The sequence below is a fragment of the Armigeres subalbatus genome, chromosome 2 (genome assembly GCF_024139115.2).
Source record: "Armigeres subalbatus isolate Guangzhou_Male chromosome 2, GZ_Asu_2, whole genome shotgun sequence".
Classification (NCBI taxonomy): domain Eukaryota; kingdom Metazoa; phylum Arthropoda; class Insecta; order Diptera; family Culicidae; genus Armigeres; species Armigeres subalbatus.
This window is the reverse complement of record NC_085140.1, coordinates 228,885,178-228,912,052: the sequence shown is the minus strand read 5'-3', so window position 1 is coordinate 228,912,052 and position 26,875 is coordinate 228,885,178. Positions and strand designations below refer to the sequence as shown.

The 26,875-nt window shown below is 38.2% G+C and overlaps 2 protein-coding genes across 9 annotated transcripts in view; both read left to right on the top strand.

Moving 5' to 3' along the window:
• Positions 1-9,603, top strand: part of LOC134215990 (probable cytochrome P450 303a1) — an 89,772-nt gene extending 80,169 nt beyond the window's left edge. For 6 of the 8 annotated variants that reach the window (XM_062695039.1, XM_062695041.1, XM_062695038.1 and 3 more), the window contains one exon: positions 9,200-9,603. In XM_062695039.1, the coding sequence (XP_062551023.1) occupies positions 9,200-9,511 (312 nt within the window). In that variant the 3' untranslated portion in view covers positions 9,512-9,603. The remainder of the gene's footprint in view (positions 1-9,199) is intronic. The other 2 variants (XM_062695036.1, XM_062695037.1) reach the window with 1 other exon arrangement.
• Positions 9,604-19,244: 9,641 nt separating this feature from the next.
• LOC134211841 (small subunit processome component 20 homolog) overlaps positions 19,245-26,875 on the top strand; it is a 50,586-nt gene continuing 42,955 nt past the window's right edge. The window contains exons 1-4 of the mRNA XM_062689141.1: positions 19,245-19,401; positions 19,493-19,776; positions 21,028-22,127; positions 22,267-23,597. Of these exons, the coding sequence (XP_062545125.1) occupies positions 19,357-19,401; positions 19,493-19,776; positions 21,028-22,127; positions 22,267-23,597 (2,760 nt within the window). The 5' untranslated portion in view covers positions 19,245-19,356. The remainder of the gene's footprint in view (positions 19,402-19,492; positions 19,777-21,027; positions 22,128-22,266; positions 23,598-26,875) is intronic.

Genomic DNA, 26,875 nt, shown 5'->3' with positions numbered 1-26,875 from the left:
TGAAAAAATAGATTTCCCCATACTAATTTGCATGCAAACTTGAAACAGCTTGTGCTAAATCAGTTTTAATCCAAATGAGCTCAAATTTTCAGTGTACACTCAGAATGCGATAAAGAATCAGATGAGCGCTGTGGAGCAGAATCGATTTTTTGAACCACCCTAGTGTGTATGGGTGTGTGCACGGTTGCCATGAAAAACCTTATCAAAAAAAAATTCCGCGTACCCAATATCCGAGGTGTGTGGCTACCTTTACACTCGCGGAAAGGTTAAATAAAAATGATTTAGGGTTGTATACAAGGCACGGCCGCTCGACGTAAACTTCGTTAAACCAAATATAGTACACTGCACCAATCATTCCGCTCTATATAGAAGAGAAGGAACCATCACACCGAGGTTCTATCACAAACGCCCGAATGACACTCGCCCGAATGACAAACGCCCGAATTCCATTCGCCCAAATAGACCAAACGCCCGAAAAGACCATTCGCCCGAAAAGACCATTCGCCCGAAAAGACCATTCGCCCGAATAGATTATATGCCCGAATAAACTCTTCACCTTACTTGATGAAAAGATTTTTTGTGACTAATAAAAAGAAATAGTATATTTGATTTCCTACTTATCTCATATTTTGTTGTACACGTCGCTCATATTTATCTAAATATTCGTTTCGTTTATGTGTGAAATAATAAGAAAAATAACGACAGTATGTACTTTCTTTTTCATAATATTCAAATAATGACTTGATTTCTTTATACACCCGATTCTTTTTTACACGGGAGATGCGTTCCGTGTAAAAAAGTTTTCAGTTCAAAATTTGAAAATCCGTGTAAAAAAAGTTTTATGATTTCTCGACAAATCATGCAAAATGGAGCAACTTTGCAAAAATTTTGTATGGGATTTTTTCCACACGGCAGTGTAAAAAAAATCCGTGTAAAAACAGAATCGGGTGTATACGTATACATAAGCTTCACACCTCGGGAAATTTGGTCCGCAGATTTTTTCCTCAGGGCACAGGGACCAAAATCCGGCGGAAAACTTTCCCGAGGTGTAGAGCCCCATTTAACTTTGATTATAAATAAAAGCTACTCATCACTGTCTTGCAATCCATTCACATAGAAAAAAGTCAGTTTCAATCGCTTAGCATTGTTGAGAGAATCAGATATTAAAATATGTTTTATGTATGCTGGTCACTTATACCGGTCCACAAACATCCTGAAATGAATCTAAACCCGACGGAATAATTAGAGCTGTAGTGAAAAATAACGTTGCAAGCGTATTTATTCAAACCAATTGTCAAAAATGAGAGGCGCAAATAGGAATTCATCCTTCTTTTCTTCATACATTGTTCTTTCTAAATGTATTAAATACATGATTTCTTTCATAAGTATTAAGGTTCAAGCAAAATTCGTTTTAAAGATAAGCAAAAACGAGCCACGTCGTATAATGTAACGCCTGTGACAACGTGATGAACTATTATAACCATCAGAATGTTACGCACAAATACGCATATCGACAGATGCTATATGACAACATTGGACGCAGAACCTTTCTTGCAATCGATTATCCATGGTAATGATGGGGAGATCTTTCTGTTTCCTACAACCCATCATTCAGTGTTGTAAGCACAAGCCAAGATTTGGATAATTGACGGAACATTCTCAACTGCTCCACAACAATTTGCTCAAGTGTTCACAATTCACGGAACTGTAGGCAAAGGTCAAAACCGTTGATTCGGTCCCTTGGTATTAATGCTAAAACACGGGAACGTATGATACAGCCTTTTGTTCATTGATGGAACAAAATTTATCAGTATACGTTAGATCCAGAGTATATACTATTGGATTTTAGGATGGTTGAGATTAATGCTGAGGAACGTGTCGTCCTAATTTCATTTTTCAAGGATGTTTCTTTCTCCTCAACCAAAGTTTTGTTTTTTTTAGAAAACATCAGCGATTGGGATTACAATCGGCATACGGGAAGGATTACAGACTTCAACTTGCCTATAAAAAGTTTGTTATCTTAGCACTTTTTTCATGTTAAGATATAACAAAGGCATTCAAGGAGGTTCGAAAATCTTGCCCAAAGAAACGTATTTTTTTATGTAAGCAAGTATTATGTGAATGGGGTGTACCCGTGAGGCAAATGGACGTTATACATAAATGACCCAAAGAACAGCCCATGACATAAAGAAGGCAGAATTATGCCAAACGACCATTATGCCTTACGTACATTATCTCTAACGTCCGTAATGTGTAACATGCATTATGCCTAACGTACTTATGCCTAACGTAGTGGACTCATGTGAATGGTCGCCAATCAACGCACAAAAAGACTACTAGACTCCCACTTTTCTCCCCTTCACTATGGTCGGTCTATGAAAATACCGGTGTCAAAGGCCGAATGAGAAGTGAGAAGTTAATTCCTTCTCTTTTCTTTCTTCTTTCTTTCTTCCTTCTTTGTTACTTCTTTTTCCTTCTTTTTCCTTCTTTCTTTCTTCTTTCATGGTCTTTCTCCCTTCTTTCTTACTTATTTCTTCCTTTTTCTTCCCTCTCCTTTTCTTTCTTCCTTCTTTTTTCTTTCTTTCTTCCTTCCTTTTTTCCTTCTTTCTTCTTCCTTGTTTCTTCCTTGTTTCTTCCTTGTTTCTTCCTTGTATCTTCCTTTTTTCTTCTTTCTTCCTCCTTTCTTCTTTCTTTCTTCCTTTTTCTCCCTTCGTTCTTCTTTCTTTCTTCTTTCTTCCTTCTTTATTTCTTCCGTGTTTCTTTCTTCCTTCTTTTCTTTCCTCCTTTCTTTCTTTCCTGTTTTTATTCTTCCTTTTTTCTTTCGTCTTTCTTCCTTCTTTCATCCTTTATGCTTCCTTCTTTTTTCTTCTTTCTTCCTTATTTTTTCCTTCTTTCTTCCTTATTGCTTCCTTCTTTCATACTTCTTTCTCCCTTCTTTCTTCCTTTTTTCTTCCTTTTTTCTTCCCTCTTCCTTTATTCCTTCTTTCTTCTTTCTTTCTTCCTTGTTTCTTCCTTTCTTCTTTTTTTCTTCTTTTTTTCTCTTTCTTTTTTTTCTTCTTTTTTCCTTCTTTCATCCTTCTTTCTTCCCTTTTTCTCTCTTCTTTCTTCTTTCTTTCTTCCTTGTTTCTTCCTTCTTTTTTCCTTCGTACTTCCTTCTTTCTTCCTTCGTTTTTCCTTCTTTCTTCCTTCTTTTTTCTTCCTTTCTTCCTTCTTTTTTCTTCCTTTCTTCCTTCTTTCATGCTTCTTCCTCCCTTCTTTCTTCCTTCTTTCTTCCCTTTTTCTTCCTTCTTTCTTCCGTTTTTCTCCATTCTTTCTTCTTTCCTTCTTCTTTTTTTGTCCTTCTTTCTTACTTTTTTCTTCCTTCTTTCATCCTTCTTTCTTCCTTCTGTCTTATTCCTTTCTTTTCCTTTCTACCTGTTTTCTTCATTTTATCTTTTTCCTATTTTCCTTCACTCATTTTTTCCTTCTCTCTTCTTTTTTCTTCCATCTCTTTTTCTTCTTTTCTCATCTTTTTTCCTTCGTTCTTCTCATTACTCACTTCTCGATTATTGCTCCACACTTCTTATCTCTCACTTCTCACTTCTCACTCTTCACTCTTTCTATTTTCCATCACTCTTTTCTTCCTTCTTCCTTTTCTTCTTTTTTATTCCATCTCTTTTTCTTCTTTTCTCATCTTTTTCCATTCGTACTTCTCATTACTCACTTCTCAATTATTGCTCCACACTTCTTACCTCTCAATTCTCACTTCTCACTCTTCACTCCTCACTGCCCACTTTTCACTTCTCACCTCTCACTTCTCACTTCTCACCTCTCATTTCTCACTTCTCACTTCTCACTTCCCCCATCTCACTTCTCACATCTCATTTCTAACTTCGTGCTCCTCACTTCTTTTTACTTCTTATTTTTCACTTCTCACTACTCCCTTCTCACGTCTCACTTGGTTTTTCACACTTTTTACCTCGTACTTCTAGTTCGGCCTAATGACCATTCGGCCTAATGACCTTAGGCTTAGCATCGAAAATACCCTAAACAGTATTCCTCGAACTTCCAATAACATTTTAGGGTGGCACAATAAATGGAATACGCTTTTGAAACGAGGAAGTCCTCCGTTTTACAGCGTTCCAAAACAGTTCCAACTAGAAGAAAGAAATGCGACCACTGTAGGCTAAGAATACATCTAAAATAGCAGAAAAGAATGAAAAACTAGACAAACTGGTACGTTCATATATTCCAGGTGATTAGCATATTTTTTCTTTTAATATGATTAGGAAAAATAATATGTTGTTATAGAATCTGAAGGTATACATAAATATATGACCTATTCGGGCGAATGGTCCATTCGGGCGAATGGTCTTTGCGGGCGTTTGGTCTTTTCGGGCGAATGGAATTCGGGCGACTATTACATTCGGGCGTTTGTCATTCGGGCGAATGGAATTCGGGAGAGTGTCATTCGGGCGTTTGTGATAGAATCCCCACCGACATTACTATCCAGCTTTAGCAACCCCTCCCACTCTGTGAGGGAGTAGGGACCCCACTGTCTAGCAGCTAGAACATCCCATTACACTCCAACACTTCGGGAATTTGGTCCGCAGATTTTTCCCCATGTATTTTTACATATGCGATGTTTTCGGGATTTGGCCACGGAAAATCAAAATCCCGCCCCCATTTAAATAACACGGGGACCAAAATCCGGCGGAAAATTTTTCCGAGGTGTGAAGGCTATCTTACACCTCGGGAAAATTTTCCGCCGGATTCTGGTCCCCGTGCATTTTAAATGGGGCCGGAATTTTGATTTTCCCTGCCCAAATCCCGAAAACATCGCATATGTTAAAATACATGGGGAAAAATCCGCGGACCAAATTCCCGAGGTGTTAGACTGCCTTAAGGTAGCCTTTACACATAGCGCAAAGTTTCCGCCGGATTTAGGTCCCCGTGCATTTTAAATGGGGCCGGGATTTTAATTTTCCGTGTCCAAATTTCGAAAACATCGCATATGTAAAAACACATGGGGAAAAAATCCGCGGACCAAATTCCCGAGGTGTGAGGCTACCTTTAAGACCACCTCACACCCCGGGAAAATTTTCCGCCGAATATTGGTCCCCATGCATTTTAAATGGGGCCGGGATTTTGATTTTCCGTGCCCAAATCCCGAAAACATCGCATATGCAAAAATACATGGGGGAAATATCCGCGGACCAAATTCCCGAGGTGTGAGGCTACCTTTAATGGAGCTGGGGTTTTGAAAACATCACATATGTAAAAATACATGGGGAAAAATCCGCGGACCAAATTCCCGAGGTGTAAAGGTAGCCTCACACCTCGGGAATTTGGTCCGCGCATTTTTTCCCCATATATTTTTGCATATGCGATGTTTTCGGGATTTGGGCACGGGAAATCAAAATCCCGGCTCCATTTAAAATGCACAGCGACCAAAATCCGGCGGAAAATTTTCCTGAGGTGTAATGTAGCCTTAAGGTAGCATTTAAGGTAGCCTTACATCTCGGGAATTTGGTCCGCGGATTTTTTCCCCATGTTTTTTTAACATATACGCAGCGCCGTAGCGTGTGGTTGGCCAGGTTGGCCCCCGCCAAGGGCGCCTGGCCTTAGGGGGGCGCCAAAATCCAGAATTCCGCTATAGGAAATGATGGCATATTATTCAAAAATTCACTGGTTCAAAATGATATAAATTTAACCTTTTATTACGATTCTCTCGGGGACTACATACATAATCAATCATATATATATTATTTTCGGAAGGCCCTGTTCCGATAATAACTGATACAGGTTGTTACCGAATGGTATCACTTTGTGTATGGTGTTGGAATGCAGGGAAATAATTTGTCAAGTTAGTGTCTAATCGTAATTTTAAAACGGGCAAAGTGGGTGGCAAATGAATACGGTGATCAAAAATATGTGCTCGATGAAGAAAGGAATAAAGCGATCAGTAGAGGTACGAGATTCTAAAAACCTACAGCCAACTCGCATCTTTGAAGTTTATTCCATTCCTCGTGAAACTCGGAATTTGATGATAAGTGGTAAATCAGCCCAAATAGTCAGTCCGATAGTTTGACGTTTGGGAACGAACTAAGTGGGAATCCAGCTACGTGCGTGTGTGGTGATTGCGCCTTTTCGACGCCTCTCACCAACTGTAGATGGTATTAACACGAGAACGCCATCTTGTAAATCGGCGTCCTGTTGCTGGTAGTTTTCCGCGTGCCTAAGTGCACCTCCGGAGCGATGAATTACCATTTGGCTGGCCAACGTTTGGTTATTCGTTTCTGGGGTTGACAACTGTTGGCCCCAGATCTGCGAGACGACTTCCGTGGACCAAAGCTATCCGGTCGGCAGACGACTTCCAGTGAGCGGTGCGTAGTGAAGAAGCCGATCGTCCCCGAGCTTGGCAAGACCTGCCAAGTGAGAATCACCGAGGTTGCTAACATTCTGCCCAGAGGTGCCGGGACTTCTCGTATTACTGAAGGTACTTTCTACGGGCGGTACCACGCAATGAACGCCATTTTGTCATACGGAGTCCTGATAACGACAGGACAGCTATTGTTCGTCCCAGCTTTTCTCACGTATCGTGCCAACTAACGCCGTATTATCGGCTTTTGTCAACGGATGAAAATTCCGGAATTTATCTCGGCCATAAGATCGTCAAGAAGCAACACCTCGTGGACGCCGGGTCATTCAACGACCATCTGACCAACGACCATCAAGCTACACGTCGCGCCAGTACCTAACGCCATCTGCCACTGCTAACTGACCAAGCCATTGTCACTGTATCTCATCGCCGCCCATACCGCGGAATAAACCATAAAGGTAAAGTGTAAAGAATAAAGTCCTTGGGACCTGGGAGAAAGGAGGCATTTTGCGCCCACCCCGGAAGCTGCCGTTGGTCAGACCAGCAGCTTGGGGTCTAGGCTATTCCCTTTCTGGGATCTCCCGGGGTCAGAACATTTCAATATATCAAAACGTCGGCATGCTCCCCTAATTTAGGAATGTCTCATTATTTACTTGATGGAAAAGAAAGTGGAAGGAAAAGGAAGGAACAGGAAATGCAAATGGGAAGGAGCATGAAACAAGCTTTTGGGGAAGGAGCCCCAGATAAGGACTTCAATAAGCCAAAGGCGAAGCGTAGATCAAATACATATAGTTTTTGTTCGCGACTTTAAAATGCAAACCGTTATCTAATAATAGATGTACGGATGTTCTGATAAGAAATTTGTATGAATTTGAGATAAATTCCCTCATTTTATGCCGATAAACTATGCGATCGCACTTGATCCAGTATAATTTTTATAAACTGGTAAAGCTTTTAGCGGAAAAAGTATTTGAAATGATGGTATGCTGAATATGAGAATATGCATCGAGGGATTTCAGTAACGATGGCTAAATCAGATTAGGGAGAGGAAGGGAGATCAGTAGCTGACTTTCTTTAAAGTAGAAATTTATTGGTTCATCCAAAACAAACAGTGCCACCGAAATACCGTCAGACCCACTCCAAAAACACATATACCTTGATCTGAATTGGGCCCGTTGGTTATTCTAGCCATCGATCAACCCACTCCGGAATTGGTTTGTTCTTGATACGACTTGGACCAATCGCTATTCTCACAATCAACCAATTCACTCCAAAGTTGAAGTTCATTGAAAGATCAGTAGTTTTTGCAAACCAAGCCTCTCCGAAATTGAATTTTTCGTCATCGAAAGGGCTAATGGCGATTCCGATGGTCATCCACTTCATACAAGGGTTCTTCTTGATGTGACTAGGTTCGATAGCAATCAAAATCGAATAGCAAGCACAAATTGAGAGCTAATTTATTTTTTTAATTAAATCCTTTTTTTGTCGTGAATCCAAACACTACAGGATCTGTTTTTTTACTTGCGCTAGTTTACTAAATCTTTCAGAACATCGTTAAACTTCAGCGGATTTCTAGAAATGTTCTGGTCTTTTAATGACCCTCACACTCTCCCTATTGGAACATATGCAGGTTATAGAGGCTTTAGAAATTCATAAAGCAAAAATTCATTAGACCCTCCTCGCAAAAAAAAAATTAAATCTCCCTGCTCATAGCACGTTTTTTTTAACATCTGAGTAAGGGGCGCCTAATAAAGGTTTCGCCAAGGGCGCTGGAAGTCCACGCTACGGCTCTGCATATACGATGTTTTCGGGATTTGGGCACGGAAAATCAAAATCCTGACCCCATTTAAGGCCACCTTACACCTCGGGAATTTGGTCCGCGGATTTTTCCCCATGTATTTTTGCATATGCGATGTTTTCGGAATTTTGACACGGAACATAAAAATCCCGGCCCCCTTTAAAATACACGGGGACCAAATTCCGGCGGAAAATTTTCCCGAGGTGTAAGGCAGCCTTTAAAGGCTACCTTACACCTCGGGAAAATTTTCAGCCGGATTTTGGTCCCCGTGCATTTTAGGGCCACCTTACACCTCGGGTAAATTTTTCGCCGGATTTTGAACCCCGTGCATTTTAAATGGGGCCGGGATTTTGATTTTCCGTGCCCAAATCCCGAAAACATCGCATATGCAAAATAACATGGGGAAAAAATCCGCGGACCAATTTCCCGAGGTGTGAGGCTACCTTTAAATGGGGCCGGGATTTTGATTTTCCGTGCTCAAATCCCGAAAGCATCGCATATGCAAAAATACATGTGGAAAAATCCGCGGATCAAATTCCCGAGGTGTGAGGCTACCTTAAAATGCACGGGGATGCAAGCAGTTCGACCAACATGGACTTCACCTCTCGTATATTGATCCACCAAGTTTTATAAACAGCGGCACGAACAATTAATTTATTCGACCAACAATATCACACACGAACGACCAAAGCGCCAACTTGAGCACCAACCATCAAAAAATATATGGGGGTTTGTGCAACTTCACTACAAATACTCAAACATGTTCGGCGAACCTTGACTCCGCCCCCAACAGCTCAAACCAAAATCAAACCGCTTTGATTTTTTTCAACCGAACCACCAACTGTCAAATGGTTGTTCGAACAACTTCACACATGGTCAAACAAAGCAGCAACCGAAGCATTTTCTTGGGGCGGAGTCAATGTTGGTAAAAAATCGCATTTGAAGTGAAATGATAGCCTTTCAGTAACTTTGTTGTAGCGTATACACGCTCATTTTCTAGCCTTTCTCGTATTTTATATGACTTCCAATCTCATTTTCAGGATACAATGCTAGTTGGAATGTTTCGCGGTATGATGTTGAATGACTGGGAATCACCAACACTCTTCAAACCGGAGCGGTTTTTGAAGGATGGTAAAATTGTCATTCCTCCCAACTTCCATCCGTTTGGCGTTGGTAGACATCGCTGTATGGGCGAGATGATGGGCAAGGCCAACCTTTTCCTCTTCATTACAACTCTCTTCCAATCCTTTGATTTCTTAGTGCCAGAAGGGGATCCTATTCCGTCCGATGAGCCGATTGATGGAGCTACGCCAAGTGTTAGGCAGTACACAGCATTGATTGTTCCTCGATAATTTGAACACAAGACTTACATAGCTTTAAGACACTGTAATATAAACCAAATTATGACCATAAAACTTGTTCTCAGTATTAATAAATTGATTATCTAGATGACGTTCTATAAAATGCGTATACAAGCAGTTTAACTAGGTTATGCTAATCTTCACTACCATTGGAGCGGGAGCATTTGTATAACGAAATGAAAACTTCTTCCAATTACATGAAATTAAATGTTTCTAGTCGTTTTAGGACTCCGATCAACTGTTTAAAAGATGGACTCGCGTCTCCCACTGTTTTTTAACTTTATTTTGGTGATTTTTGAAAAATATAGTTTAAGTTCATCATTTGCTTTATACCATTCGTAGGAGAAATGAAGGCTTTGGCATTTTTTGTTCTATTATTGTCAGGGGGTTACCTTACACCTCGGGAAAATTTTCCGCCGGATTTTGGTCCCCGTGCATTTTAAATGGGGCCGGGATTTTGATTTTCCGTGCCCAACTCCCGAAAACATCGCATATGCAAAAATACATGGGGAAAAATACCGCCGACCGAATTCCCGAGGTGTGAAGCTACCTTTACACCTCGGGAAAATTTTCCGCCGGAATTTGGTCCCCGTGTATTTTAAAGGGGGCCGGGATTTTTATTTTCCGTGCCCAAATTCCGAAAACAGCGCATATGCAAAAATACATGGGGAAAAAATCCGCGAACCAAATTCCCGAGGTGTAAGGTGGCCTTAAGGTAGCCTTTAATCGAGAGTAATCGATTAGAAAAGATATTTTAGTTACCAGATAAAGATTGTCGCTGTCGTCGCTGTCCGGAACATCTTCTGCTGGCGAGCATAGGGGACCTAAATGTCAATGAAGGAAAAACTCATACGATTTGACAGTTATATACCACACATGTTTCGGATAGCAGAACAAAGGGAACCGAAGCGACAATCTTTATCTGGTAACTAAAATATCTTTTTCGATTAGTTACTAAACGATCAATCTGGATTTTACGACATCATTAAGAAGTCGCAAATTAATCGATCTTAACTTCGAAAAATCGATTAATCGTTGTGATAATCGACGATTAATCGATTCAATAATCGACAAGAAACGAGAATAATCGATTAGTTACCTACCTGGATACCTGATTGGCTACGTCGTTATACCTATGCCTGGCGTATTGTAGAGCTCCTTAATTGTCCGTCTTGGGCGATGTTCCTCCAGTTTCCCTGAACGTTCAGGGTCCCCAGGTCCGAAACCACCGCGTGCAGCCAGCGTGTTCGTGACCTTCCACGAAGTTTCCGGCCCCTATCTGGTTCTCTGTTGAATACTGTTTTCGCTATTCTTTCTTCCGACATTCGCACTAAGTGACCAGCCCACTAAAGTCTGCCGTATTTTATACGATTCACAATATTTTCTTCTATGTATACTTGATACAGCTCATGATTCATGTGTCTGCGCCACACACCATTTTCTAGTTTCCCTCCGAGTATTGTACGCACCACTTTTCGCTCGAAAACCCCGAAATCTCTCCGGTCGGCCTCCTTTATCGTCCATGCTTCATGTCCATAGAGGGCCACTGGTAGAATCAGAGTTTTGTATACCGTCGTCGGGGGTGACAATGGGTCAAATGGGGGTGAGTATGGGTCACTGTTTCAATTCAACTATTTAGAATGCTTGTAGAATGGATTGAATGTATTTGAGGGCAAGAAGACTAAAATATAAGAGACCTTTTTGCACGATTTTGCTCTACGACCTCCAGGCTGCCGGTGAGAGTGATGACCCATTCTCACCCCCCAGACCCATTGTCACCCCCGATGGCGGTAGAGCAAATTTCGTTTCCGTCTGCATGCTGCGGGACCTAAGCTGGTTACCTAATCCGTAAGAGGCCCTATTCGCAGCAGCGATCCGTATTTTCACTTTACGGGAAACATAGACAAAAGCTGTGGGACAAAAGCCTCCACTACTACTCTGCGATCGATTCCAATAAGGTCGATGTCGTCCGCAAAGCCCAGGAGCATATGCGACCATGTGATGCTAGTGCCGTTCCTCTGCACGCCAGATCTTCTAATAGCGGCTTCTAGTGCAATGTTGAACAATTAATTCGGAATTGCATCATCCGTCTAAGGTCACAAACAACGTTGACACTTCGTCTGCAATCCGAATACTTGATTTCGAACCATCCCGCATTGCACGTATCAGTCTGATCAGTTTCGCCGGAAATCCATGTTCGGACATTATCTGCCACAGCTCATTTCTTTGCTCATCCGCAGGCTAAACATCTGATCCGTCGTTGATCGGCACTCACAAAAACCTGCCTAGCAGTCTTCAAGGTGCAACATTGCTTGCTATGTTCGAACTTGCACATAGCAATCTGAACACGAGCCTGAACTCCGATACACCCAGGCGCAATGTACAATGTTCAAACATCGAGTTTCTTGGGTTCAAACATGTGCGCTTGCACACGAGAATGCTACGCTTGGGTAAATGAACGGGTTGCTAGGGAAACTATTGTTGATTCTTCACTTTTCCCAGCCTTGTTATTCATATCTCGAATAAAAGAATTTAACCAAACTTCAATGAAGGTATGATTGATAAATTGAAACATGTTGTGCACATTTTTCGCACTTGCATTACGAAGCGTTTATAGAGGTGAGGTCTTGATTCAGGCCTTTCATTCAGGACGTCTTAGGTTCGAATCTGCTCTGAGCGGAGCTTTTAGTTCCATTTTCGAGGTTCTGAAAGTAATTCTTCTTAGGATTTCGGAATGCAACCACCAAAATACTGATTAGTTCATATTTCTAAAATTTTGGGATAAGATTTTTCTGACACATTTATATGGGGATAATTCATTCTACTTACTTTGCGGTGGTACTTGATGAATATACCGAGCAAAGTTCTGGGTTGCATAGAGATTTCTTTATTCCAGGGAGAGAGGGTTTTCGACCTTTTTGAAGAACCTTATGATCAACGGGGCTTTAATTCCAGTTTCGTATTTTTTTAGATTGTCATAATTGGAGATTTTATCTTTTATGAGAGCCATGTAGTTTATAAGACTTTTATGTTTAAGGATTTGTGGGCTCATTTCTGACCTGGAGCTCCATCGTTTGTGAATTTTCTTTGTATTGCATAATGTCATCGGCGTATTGTTTATACATAGCAATATAGAATACATTATGAACAGACCCCCTACTATTTCTTCAATTTTGTATCAATTTGAATTTTTGGTTAACAACTTCCCTCCCCCACTAAAAGTTTGTCTTAGAACTTTTTGGAATCAACATCTACATTTTATTCACGATATGCAAATCCCATCGTATCTAACAAAACAAAATGCATGCTTGCATATGTAACGGATATAAAATAATTAGGGGCTACATTTTAGACAGACGAACAGAGACTTATGTATGTATTGCCTGATTTTCTCAAAATTGCACGCGGCGAACCCTTCATGAAAGGTACCGCCGCGCTTTCTGCACCCAGTTTACTTGATTCTTATCGTTTGGCGCGGCCGTACCTTTCGACAGTCATTCGCCGCGTGAAGTTTTGTGCAAGTACCCATTTGGGAACATTACAAACGCCGCGCAGTGTATCATATCCAGAAAATCTGACAATATTTTACCTCGTTTAGAACATAAACGCAATGACACTTTAAAAAAAATCATTACATTGGAGGCTGCCGGTAGATCTCTCTCTCTCTCTCTCTCTCTCTCTCTCTTTTTTCCTTTCAAGCAAATAATAATATTGTCTGATTTTGTTTAAATTGTACGCGGCGAACCCTTCACGAAAGGTACATTCTTTCGTCGCGTGAAGTTTTGTGCAAGTACCCATTTGGGAACATTACAAACGCCGCGCAGTGCATCACATCCAGAGAATCTGGTAATAATTAATAATAATTCTTAAAACAATTTGGATTTACGATTGAATTTTAGGCTTTGGTCTGATTCGCGAATTAAAATGAAATTAAACTCAAAAGTGACAGTTCGGAAATTATGAAATTCCCCGCTCATAAGAATGGCTGCCCAGCAAACAATTTAAGCTGAACAAGCTAGTTTTTTAGCTGAAGAAGCTTATTTGCCACGAAACAAGCTCTTCTTCAGCATCCAATGTTTGTTGGGTGGTGCTACTCAGCAAGACCAACAAAACATCTATCAAAAATGATTCAATATCTGTCAAAAGTAATCTTGCTCTGCGAGCAGGGTTATTTGAAAACTTTCAATTTGTCACTTTTAAGTTTAATTCGATTTTAATTCACGAATCGGACCAAAGCCTTAAGGTTGGTATCGTGTTCAAAAGAATTTTCTTTTTCTATCTCAATCACATGTTAAATTCCGTTCACTGAATCGGAAAAGTAAAGAATCGAAACAAAATTCTTACAGCAGTATCCACATGAAAAGAACAAGATACAAAATTGGCATTTATAAGGTTCTCACGCAAAGGAATGGGAGCTCCCAAGCAACCAAAAGTTCAGATTTTACTTCAATTTGTTCTTAACCGAACCAATTGGTTCACTCTTGGTTCACATTGAGTTCCAAGCCCCTTAACGGAACTTCAAAGTTCACTTCTGCGCTCCCACCATACAAAAAGTTACTTAAAATGCGAGCTGATTAAGCCAAAACATCCCTTCTTATCCGTACTTTTGGTTGCTTGGGCTGTCACTTTACTTCCGGAAAAATATTCTGCTCGATTGTCCGAAAGTAAAAGCACAGACAAACAGACGTAACACTAGAGAATTTACCATCGACCATCACTTTAACGACCAATTTGAATTTGATTGATTGCGCGTTTCACAACTAGAGGCGCTAGCGTCGTAATCCTTCGAGTTTGACATTTCACTCCAGCGCCTTCTTGTGACAATGTCTTACGAAACGTTGTTTCGTGTAACATGCTCGCAAGATGGTGGTAGAGAAGTTGGACTACGGATTTTTCCGAAAAATGTCCAAGCTGTTACGTCTGTTTGTCTGTGGTAAAAGTGACAATTTTCTCCATGCAGATCAGTTGTCAAAATTCCTCTTGGTAATATTGAACAAAATTCCGTAACCTCTCTACTTTTTAAGTCGATACTGGCCTTTAGAGTAATAGTACGTTCAGATTATGAGCTATATCACTTGATATAGCGAATCTTGACATGAGATGCCATATGCATTATTTCCAGTGAAAACTAGATGTACAAACACTGATGTCAAGATGCTCTATATCAAGTAATATAGCTCATAATCTGAACGTAGTCTAATTCTCGCTGAAACCGGGCCACTATTTACACGAGGATATTAAAAATGCCTAAATTCATATTCTTTCGAAAGCTTTCGGCGAGTATATTAAGGGTCTGTCTCATTTGGAGAATTAAACTTAAAAGTGACAGTTCGAGAATTAAAAAATCACTCCGTTATAAGAATGGCTGGTGCTGCCCAGCAATTCCAATAGGACATCGATGGAAAATGATTCGATATCTGTCAAAAGTAATCTTGCTCTGCGAGCAGGGTTATTTGATAATTATTGAAATGTCACTTTTAAGTTTAATTTCAGTTTAATTATCCAATTGAGACAGACCCTAAGGATCCGAGTCAAATTCTTCAGAAAGATGAACCCCTCGTTAGTTATATATTAAATCGTACAAAACTTTTGATGGAAAAAACATACACCTGAGATTTTTGGGCACAATGCACAATATAAGCTAAGCTTTCCATCGATGTATTAATATTCAAAATCGGTGGTTGTGAACCTGGTGGAAAAATAGTTTACAAAAATAAATCCAAGATGGCGGCCAAATTCAATATGGCTGCTTCTATTTCTACTATACATGTATGAGGATACACTCTTCCTCTTTCCGACGATATACTGATCTCTATGATCGATTGAGAAATGTTGGAGTATCATAAGTACCCAAGTAACCGTAAGCATTATAATGCTGCTTTAATTCAGCTATATAACTGCACGTAATGCTACCCGTTTAATGTTTATCAGCTTTGAGTGCAGATGCAATGCTTATATAATGCCGGAAAAGGCGAATTAGCATGCTACTATAATGCACAGACGAAAGCTCAATTGCTGCATTAGTGATGCTAATATAGGGTTAAAAGAGAAACGTCAGAATTTTTTGCTCATTATTTCGAGCGAATTTTTGCGCACTTTTAAAGAGCTTTTGCGGGCAGCTGATCAGCTGCCTATAGACCTGTGCAGGAGTTCATGAAATTCACTCACCCGCTGGATTTTGACATTTGAGCGGGTCGTCTTCTCGAACAAAAGTTCATTTTGCGTTCATTATGCGACCCGCTCAAACGTCATAATTTCTTGGGGGAGTTCATTTTACGTTAGTCTATAATGAACAACTTCCGAATCACCACGAATAAGAGGAATTGAAGCAAAACAAAAAAATATTTTTGCCACCATTATTTGTTGGTGATTTAAGTTATTTATAAATAGGTATTATTTAGCAAGTTAGACCGATGATATTGTGTTTTGCTAATTTTCGAATGTCCTAATTTTTGCTAATTTTTAGAATGTCCTCATATGGCCTCGAACCTGGAAGCATGACACGGCTCTCTCAAGGTTGTCCTTCCTTGCTCTTTCGGCCACGGATGCGATGTCATATATTTTTGCTGAAAGGCATATTTAAACCATTGCCTCTTTTTTATCGATAGAAATTGTAGTAGTGGTTGTGACACATTCACCCGAGGAAGTTCTCACTACTACATACAGAAATTCCAACCGGTTTTTCTACCAAAATATTTGATTGCATTAAACACTGCTTTTATTACGCATATAATGCTAATGTAATGCTAATTTAATGTCAATAAACATTTGATCTTGCAGCATTAACGATGCAGATATAATGCTAGATGAGAACTTCATTGCATTTGCAGGGCTGTTATAAAGCTTTGAAGCACCTTTAATGCTGATTTGAAGCCTTAAATTAATGCTTATACGGTTACTTGGGTAAGGTGAGCAAGGGGTTTCCAAGATGCTTTGAGGTGACAAGTAATCTAAGATTACTTCATTTTTTGCAAAGTAATCATATTATTGTGAGTAATCAAGGTAATCGAGGTAATCAGAGTAACCCATAGTAATCACAAGTAATCATTGATAATCAGTGGTAATCAGTTATTAATTATTATATTTTTTAGTAATAAATTCGTAGTTATCATTGATATTATTAAAAGATATTTTAGTTACTATAGATAAAGATTGTCGCTGTCCGGAACATCTTTAGCTGGCGAGGATAGGGGATCTAAATGTCAATGAAGGAAAAATACATACGATTTGACAGTTTGATACGACACATGTTTCGGACAGCAGAACAAAAGGAACCGAAGCACCGAAGCGACAATCTTTTTCTAGTAACAAAAATATCTTTTATATTATTGTACTTCCTAAAACTGAAGTGAACTCTAGCGATTTTTTTTTGTCGATGTCGAAACTGCATCGCGATTTGTGCGCATTTATATTACCGCTTTGAGTCATCGTGAGCACTAGCCCCGATGTAGTTGCGATAGGTATATGGAAATGGCAGAAAATTGGATTGTCGTGAGAGCTTACATCGGTTTTTATTTTTTATTTTCAAAATTAGTTAGATGTTTCAAAAATATAAGTTCTTTGGGAAAGTTGACTATAAATTAGTCAAAGAGAGACTGATAATATAAAACAATAAAACGAGAATTTAATTTTTAAGAGAAAGGTCTATTATTCATAGCATACCAAAAGTTAGAATGGTTACACATCTCATAACTATTGATTACTAGCAAAAGAAACCCAGCTTTGCCCGGGTGTTGCAAATGCCACAATGCACTATTTACAGCACCGCATTCTTGATCTAGAGTGTGTTTGTTTCCGTGCGTTTGTTCCTCAACAGCTACTGGCACAAAATTGTATTCTAATTTTTTTTTTCCTTTCCCCGTTAAATTCGCCAACTGTTGGTATATACAAACCTTGTGGATCCCAAAACTAATCGGTTAGGGTTTTTCTTTATTCAACTCATTTTTTATTATATAGAAAGATAGTCGATTATTATGGATTCCTCTGGTTACATTGATTACATTAATCAAATTGATTACTTAGGTTACGATGATTAATAATTGATTACCATTGATTATTTATGATTACTATGGATTATTCTGATTACAATGATTATTTTAATCAAATTGATTATTAAAAATTACGCTGATTTATTACTGATTACTAAAAATTACAATGATTCTTACATCATTTTAATGCATTTGCCCGACCAAAGAACTCAAATCGTTATCCTTTGAATAGTTTTCGATAGCTGTTGAGAGACGAAGAGTTCCATGAGAGTATAAATGTCAAATTCTCCCAAAATAATCAAATAATCATGAGTAATTCTTCGGAATAAGTAAGTAATCAGGAGTAATCAATGAGTAATCAGCAATAAACGTGATAATCACTTTAATCAAGGTAATCACTGAGTAATCAAGAGTAATCATGGTAATTTTGACAGTAGTGACAAGTAATCAATGATGTTGGAAACCCCTTGAAGGTGAGTCAAGAATTGACAAAAATCGAGGGGTCCATGAAAATGATTTCGTGTATAACTAACGATGGGTTCATCCTTGGGTTCATCTTTCTGAAGAATTTAACTCGGATCCTTAATATACTCGCTGAAAGCTTTTGAAAGAATATAAATTTAGGCATTTTTAAGAACCTCGTGCAAATAGTGGCCCGGTTTCAGCGAGAATTACTCCTTAGAGAATTTAATCAGTTAACTGAAATTTAATTTACTTTTATAGTACGTTCAGATTATGAGCTATATCACTTGATATAGATCATCTTGACATCAGTGTTTGTACATCTAGTTTTCACTGGAAAAAATGCATATGGCATCTCATGTCAAGATTCGCTATATCAAGTGATATAGGTCATAATCTGAACGTAGTCTTATTGTGATACTATTATTTCCTACACATATTATTAGCTTTGTGAATGATTGTGTTATAGTGATCAACAAGAGTTAGTTTTGGATCTAAAATCACTCCTAAAGCTGTAGAAGTACAGTAGCCGTTCGATAACTGCAACATGTTTACTTTTCAGTTAACGAATGCCGTTCGATAACTGTAATAGTACGTTCAGATTATGAGCTATATCACTTGATATAGCGAATCTTGACATGAGATGCCATATGCATTATTTCCAGTGAAAACTAGATGTACAAACACTGATGTCAAGATGCTCTATATCAAGTGATATAGCTCATAATCTGAACGTACTATAACGCATTCTAGACGTCAAACGGATGTCAATCGACGTCAGATGCAATAAAAGTGCATCTAAATGTGCAGCGTAATGCAGCTGTCATTGAGTTTGACATCAGTTCGAAGTTTAGCTGTCCGATAACTGTAAAACTGTTGCAACTATCGAATTGCGGTTAAAAAGCATTGCAGTCATTTAAGTTTATCGAACGTCTACTGTATCTCAAAATTAAAATGTAATCGTCTGTAAACAACAGAACCAGTACTTGTCAAAAGTCGTGAGTGACGTCACTGCGCAATGAAATATATCCGCATCTATTTTCAAACTCGTTTCAAACTATCACTTTCTATGAAGATTTTGTATACAAAATCTTCAGACTTGTTTTTTTTTTAAATAAATAATTTATTGATTGAATGGTTGCGAATGAGTGCGGCCGTGTGTTGACTGTCCCCTCGTATTCGGATCAATAAACCATTATTTTGCATTGGGGCTACGAATGACATTTTCAACCGCACGTGTGCGGAAAAAGTAAACAAACGCAAAACCAAAACAAAGCGTTTTGTTCATCAGTGGCTCGTTTTGTGTGTGATCACGAGAAGTTCTGTGGGATCAAGAACTGTTGTCGTTAGTATTCAGTGGTATTCTTTAATATTTTTTAGTGAAAAATGAAGAATCGTCCAGTTAAGCATAAAACTAAAAATGCTTTTCAGGTAAGATATTATTGAGGAAAAAAATACACGATCGAGCACAGAAAATGCGCCGCACAACTTTGAGGTTATTAAATGTTTATCTTTTATGCAGTTCAAAACGTTCCATGATCGCATTGCTGAAGTGGACGTACGTCGATCGGCACTTTACTACGTTGAGCATGAATATGAGGAATTGGACGAGAACCAGTCCTTCTTTCAGCAAACAATACAGAAATGGAGCGCTCTTAATCTCTCCGATGAGTATCAGAAATTCCAAGCTCCACTACGGGGAATCGTTACGCTTCCACAATTATTACACAAAAGAGAATTTGTGGTTGGACATTTGTTAAGCAGTCTTGATAATGCCACGGAATTATCGTTGCAAGCTCTACTGGAGTAAGTATTCATAATTCATTGCCTTTAAAATATTTCAATAGGTTCAAGAGTCCAAAGCAATCACAAAAATGTACATTAGTAACAATCAATAAATTCATAATTTTGATCAATGCTTGCTATTACGCATACTTAGCATGAGTTTGCAATTATGCTACAAACATGTTAAATGAAAAAAAATCATTATTTTTATGAAACCTAACTAATTTTTTTAAAACATATTTCATATGTAAATTCCGAATTCTTTTCCTTGATCTGATATACAGTATAAACGTTTAAAGCGTTTACTAAAAATCGGAGGTCCTTCGTAGCTTAGTTGGTTAAAGCACCAGTCTAGCGTACTGTAGGGTCATGGGTTCGAGTCCCATCGAAGGGAAAGTGGTTACCTCCAATACATTTTCCAAATCAATATCTTCCACATAACGTACATATTCACATATGAGTTTTAATAACATTGTAAATTAACGTCCAAGTCGGGTGGTTTAATCCCCGGAAATAGGCAATTACCTTTGATTGAACTGAACTTGAGTTGCGTGCTCTTGCCTACGCAATGCGGTCGGGTCTGAGCTTGACGACCGACTGGCAAATAGCTTACACAAACCTCACTTGATCAGTACCGTTGCTGATGAAGAATGTGTATAGCCGCCAGACATTCTAAATACTCACGCTCCTCTAATGTGGACGTGTACAATACACATGTGGAAGTATTGGTTTGAGAAATGGATTGCGAGTGATTTGACTATGCGTCCAATTTGGGAATCTCGAGCTCGTTCAGTAGCCGCTAGGTTGCGAAGGCCGACGGAGGTCCTTCGTAGCTTAGTTGGTTAAAGCACCAGTCTAGCGTACTGTAGGGTCATGGGTTCGAGTCCCATCGAAGGGAAAGTGGTTACCTCCAATACATTTTCCAAATCAATATCTTCCACATAACGTACATATTCACATATGAGTTTTAATAACATTGTAAATTAACGTCCAAGTCCCCGGAAATAGGCAATTACCTTTGATTGAACTAAAAATCTTGTCTAAAGCTTTAGCTTTTTAATTCAATTTAGTGCCAAGTTCATCTGCTTTATTACCAAGTTATTATAATTTTGATTGAATCGTTTAAAATTTGGTTCTGTATTTCTCTAATTGCAAACCAGTTTTGACCTTTTTAGGAGTTTACCAATAAATAAAAATAAAAAAATAACATAAAAAAATTATTGAGCAACGTTATTTTGATTGTATACCTATAATAAAGTGTTTTCTTTACAGGTTTGTGGTTGTCCTCGCAAGGGATCTACGAGAGGATTTTTGTCCATATTTTGAGCCAATATTCGACAAACTACTTAACTTCTTAGACACGAAGGATCCCCATCTCCTCGAATGGACCTTGTTGTGTTTGGCGTTTCTGTTTAAAATTATGCGGAGCTATCTGCGCAAAAGGCTAGATCTCATTTTCGAACGCATTGTAATGATGTTGGACGATGCGAAACCGCTTCATATCAACAACTTCGCCGCAGAATGCTTCAGCTTTCTTGCCCGCGATATCAAGAACAAGCAAGAAATGGTTTTTATGGTAACTAACGCTGTAAAAAATAATCCTTCTGCGACTACCGGGTGTGGCCGACTATTGTTCGAAGTTATGCGAGGCGTCAATCAACAACTTCATAGTTGTGCAGATGATTTTTGGAAACTTCTTTTTAACTTGCTTAACAGTGTTGATTCCGGATTCGAGTCAGAAGTTTTATTTAATATTCTGGTTCAAACCGTTTCTGATATGCTGCAATGCGTTGCTAGTACAAACTTGGCACCCTTTTGGGTCGCTATTTTTAAAGCTGTTGAAAATTGTCTGCCCGATGACGTCGAAATGGTAAACGAACCAAGTCTGCATTACATCATACAGCTAATAGGAGTAGCTGTGGAACATCAACATGGAAAGTATGTGAACAACACTACTGAGCTGATACGTCTTTTAGTGAAGACAGTTAATCGTAGCGATTCTGAGAGGATACTCACTAACGTTACGAAGATTGCCACCATCATGATGCTTTCGAGGAACCTAAATATTACACAGCTGGATGCCAGCCGTCTATCAAAGAACATAATGGCCATTGGACCACGATCACGAGGAGTTTTTGAAGAATTCGTTCTAGGAGTGGTAGATTATTCCATGTTTGAGATTCTCATTATGCCAGATTATATGAAATTTTTTGAAAAGAACTGCGATACGCAAAGCATCCGACTACTAACGCGAATAGTGATGAAAAAGTCGCCGCTTTGCAAAAGCGGAATCAATCTACATCAATGGAAACAGTTTCCAGTTAGATTTAAAATCGAAAACACGAAGCAGCAAATTATGGCTTTATTGAAGGGTAAGTTTTTCAATCATCTGCCTAAAATTAAATTTCTTTTTTACGCGAAGGGAACATTTATAGGGCGATGTACTAATTTTGTATGACCATCAACATAAAAACAACTCCTAGTTAATTGTTAACTTGCTTTAATTTTCAGGTGGATTGAACAAAAATCATCGAACAGATTTTCTGCTGTCAGCTGCACTTTTACCCCATTTACTGGATTTTTACAACGACGTGGAGATACATCAGTGCATAGAACAAGAAACTTCTACCATTCTTTCCGAGTTGAACAGTCACTCCAGCAAACAGCAAATCATCGCTTTGCGTATACTTGTTGAAACCCTCGTGCATTGCAATTATGGCAATATACAAATGTTTATCACGATTACCGAAAAGCTTTTACCGATTGTGGCAAAAACCAAACAGTCCAGTCTGCTGAATGTAATAAGTTTGTGCTTGGTTAAGATTCATCTAGACAAACCAAAATTGTTAACGGATAAGCTGTTTCTAATAGCCCACGCTCAACTGAGTGACTTTTTGGTATCGGAACATCATAGAACGAGACTGCTAGTAGTTCACATGTTTTCGCTATTCAACAACCTTCCGAGGCTTTCTATAAAAAATGAAGAACAAACGTTATTCGAGGTACTTTATGCCATAGAAACCGTTGAACCGAACATCCATACCTATCGCGAACAAGTAATGCAGCTCAAAAAGCTGGAATTCGAGTCCAACCTGTTCCAAGGAATGAGCGATGAATCCTTTCGTTTGGATGCGATGAGATTTGTACTCTCAATGTTGTCTGTAAACTTTAAGTTGCTGTGGGTCCCTGCCAGTGAAGTGTTGCAATCGTACGCTGAAGAGTTTGTTGTGTCTGATTTTTGGAAAATATACAAGCAACAGTTGGATTACACATTGGAGTGTATTAATTGTCCTGAAACGCTTCACGACGAGAACGGTGACGACGATTGTTTTGGTCTTGTTAGCGAGGAAAACGACGAGAAAATAGACATGATCAATTATCGTGTTCAACTGCTGGTCACGCTGTCTAAGTTGAATAGAGTTTTTGAATCAAAGAATCGTGATATCGTGGAAGCGTTCCTGAATTTCATTCAAACGGAATACAGAGTGAGGCAGCATACTGACGCGGAAGCCAGCGAATCCATTCCCAAAGCAACCCAGAAGATTCTCATTGCCTATTTAAACATATTTGCAAAAGTTAAAAATCCCAAAACTATATTCAAGTCGGAGAAGTTGTACGAGTTGTTTGAAGAGCTGTTGGCACATCGCAGTTTCGAGGTCCAGAAACTGGCCCTGGATTGTATATTTACGTACAACAATGCAGCTGTAACACCATACAAAGAGAATTTATATCGTCTGACCAGCGATAAGACAATTAAAGAAGAAATGCAAAACTTTTTCAAAGAGGACACCGAAAATGATGGAGTATTGCAATGTGTAATACTGGATGCGCATCGTTCGGAGGTAAGTGAGCATTTTTTTGTTCAGTTAAAGTAACCGGTTTCACAGCATTGGACTTACAGGCTTTTCAGACTACGCAGTTACGAATATTGGTGTTTCCTTTTAATTGAATTTCAAGACAAAATTTTCGGAAACAATATTTCTTATAAATTGCTGACTCAAATAGAATTTCAAGAATGGCTTTTTTCTTGATTCTGTACCAAGTAACATTAATTCAGCAGCTGTTAAATAATTTAATATAAGCAGATTAGCATGCCTGTTTACCTCATGCACAATGCGTAGTCTACGAACGATTGACGAAATAAATAAATAAAAATCAATCACCGCTTTTGGTCCGCGGTGCATGACAGGCTTTGCTTTTGGGCAGACTCTGTTTTCATAAATCTGAGCAGTATTTCAACGTTTTGAGAGGAAATGCGTGCGCTTACCGAGTAGAAGAAAATGGATTAGGGATAAAAGGTCGAAAGGAACAAAAGATTGGCCTTCGTTTTTCCTTCTGTCTATTTCCTGATTCCTCCTTTATTCTTTCTTCGTTCTTCTTCCTTCTTTATTTTTCTTCCTTTTTCCTTCTTCCTTACTCCTTCTTTCTTCCTTTTTTATCTTACTTGCTTCTGACTTCTTTCTTCTTCCGTTTTCCTACCTCCTCTTCCCTTTTCCTACTTCCTTCTGCCATTTCATTCTTCGTTTTTCCATATTCTTTCTTCCATCTTTCTCCTTTTTCTTTATTTTTTTTCTTTCTCCCTTCTTTCCTCCTTCTCTCTCACTTCTTTATTTTCCTTTTTTCTTCCTTCTTTTTCCTGTTTTTCTTCTTTTTTACTCCTTTTTTTCTCCCTTCTTCCTTTTTCCTACCTTCTACTCTCTTCTTCATTCTTTTTTCCCTTTTTCGTTATTCCTTCTTTATATATATATATATATATATATATATATATATATATATATATATATATATATATATATATATATATATATATATATATATATATATATAGATACAAGAAGGATGTTATCGATCATTTAGTAATTTGCGTTCGATCATTTAGTAGTTTGTCAATAACTCATTCCTGAAGCTGAATATCAAAATGTGTTGTATGGAGGACTTCTAGTGCGAAGGTTTTTCTACAACTTTGCCAAATGGTTCGTTGTTTGAATTCCACTAGTAACGGAGTTATAGCGCTAGTTTCAGTAACTTAGACTAAATGATAACAAAATTCCAATCATTTAGTTTAAGCTTAAGAAGTCCACCATACAACACATTTTGATATTCTGCTTCTGGAATGAGTTATTGACAAACTACTAAATGATCGAACGCAAATTACTAAATGATCGATAACATCCTTGTATAGATATCCTCAACACATCATCACCGTTGTCTGTGTTTTATACGTGAGCATTATTTTTTGCGATTTTCCTGTATAATATTCGTTTTTAAAGTTTTATTGTATTCTTGTCGTGTGTGTCTATATCGTTGTTTTTGTCAAACACTGGAGTTCGAATGGTAATTAGCAATTTTTACCATAAACTTTGCTGATTTATTGGATGTTTAATGCTAATTATTCCCGACGTGAGCTACCACTAGCACCAGCTATAGCAGTTTTTTCCATTCGTTGTGTTCATCTTGTGCTTTGTCTGCGAATCCAAAACAAAACAGAGATGGCGAAACAACTTTGTGGGGAATGCCATCATGATATCAACGACTTGGAACCAGTGCGTTGTGGTTTAAGGTACAGTGGGGTAAGTGGGTAAATGGGGTAAGTGAAAAAAACGCAAGTATTTCACTAATGAAGCACAGAATTATTCAATTTCACTTCACAATCATACAAGGCCATTCAAATCAATGCGTTGAATAAGTGAAACATGAAATAATGCACCATTTCAACATGCGAGAGTAAAAGTTCATTAACCTTTCAAGTTTATCTTTTGCACAAGTTGTTTTGCGTGTCAATAAATGCAAATATTTTTTTATGTTGTTTTCCATAACACATCCAATTAGTGCATTGATAGGTTGGTTTTCTTTGTAGTTTTGAATTCCAGCCACAAAAATATTGATATGAACATCAAACATTTTGAAAGAAATATTTCATTGCTTTGCCTGTTTTTTACCATGGGTGGGGCAAGTGAAAATTTTCCGACACTGAGTGCATTTCTCTATTTTTCCAAACACAAATAATTTCTATTAAGCGTATATAAACAAATGATACCAATTCGAACTCATTCAAAGGTTTTTGGTTATTACAGTGATACGTGGTAATACTAAATCAGAAACCCAAAGTGCCAAGCGTGTCAGTGTTTTAAATAATCCATGTTTGATAAATAATTCGTGAAAAAATGTTATTTATATAGCTTAAATACAAGAATCAGTACTATTGCAAATATATTACCAATTATGATTTATTTAGTTGAAATTTATAAAAAATTATTTAATTGTTAATGTAGACTCTTCTACTGAAATCATAAGTGGATTGTTAATGAAACACAATATGATTCCAGGTTTGATGAATATTTCAAAGATAATATCTCTGCATTATCGCCAAGGTTCATTAATTTATTATGAACCTGTAAACCTGTAATAGAAAGTAGTGTTAGATACAAATGGAGATGAGATATTAGATCTAAAAAAATTCAAGTAAAGAAAACATAAAAACATAAAAATCATTTAATGGAGGCACTAGTGCCCTTTGACTTTCATGAAGTGTCAAAAAGCATCACAACAGATCACAGTTATGCTCTATTCAGTATAATTATCATTTGCATGAAATATATGAACAGAAAATGTGTTCTCATATTGAAAAATCCTCTTTTAAAATCATTTTTTCACTTACCCCACATGTGGGGCAAGTGAAAAATTGAAACCGATTTTTTTGTTTTTTAAATATTTTGTATCCTAAAAGTATTTTTCAAAGATCTTGTTCGCCGGCATATAAAGATTGGATAGATGATTGGTTTAGTCATAAATATGATCAATTTCAATATTATATTCAAGTTTTATGACCTGATGAACATGAAATATACGATTTCCTTTACCCACTTGCCCCACTGTACCTTATGTGAAACACCTTTCCATATCAGCCAGAACTGTTGTGGCTTCAATCTCCGTTCCTGTAAAGAAGTCTTTGCTTAAGGCAAGGCGGTGTTTATTTGCACTAATTGCAGAAATGAGCTGAATGGAAGAAGCATCCGTGTATACATTGCCGATCAGAAACGCAATAGTGTATCCGAAACTGCAAGCGCCGATAACATCAATACGCAGATCCAACAACTGTCTGGTATTGTTTCAGAACTGA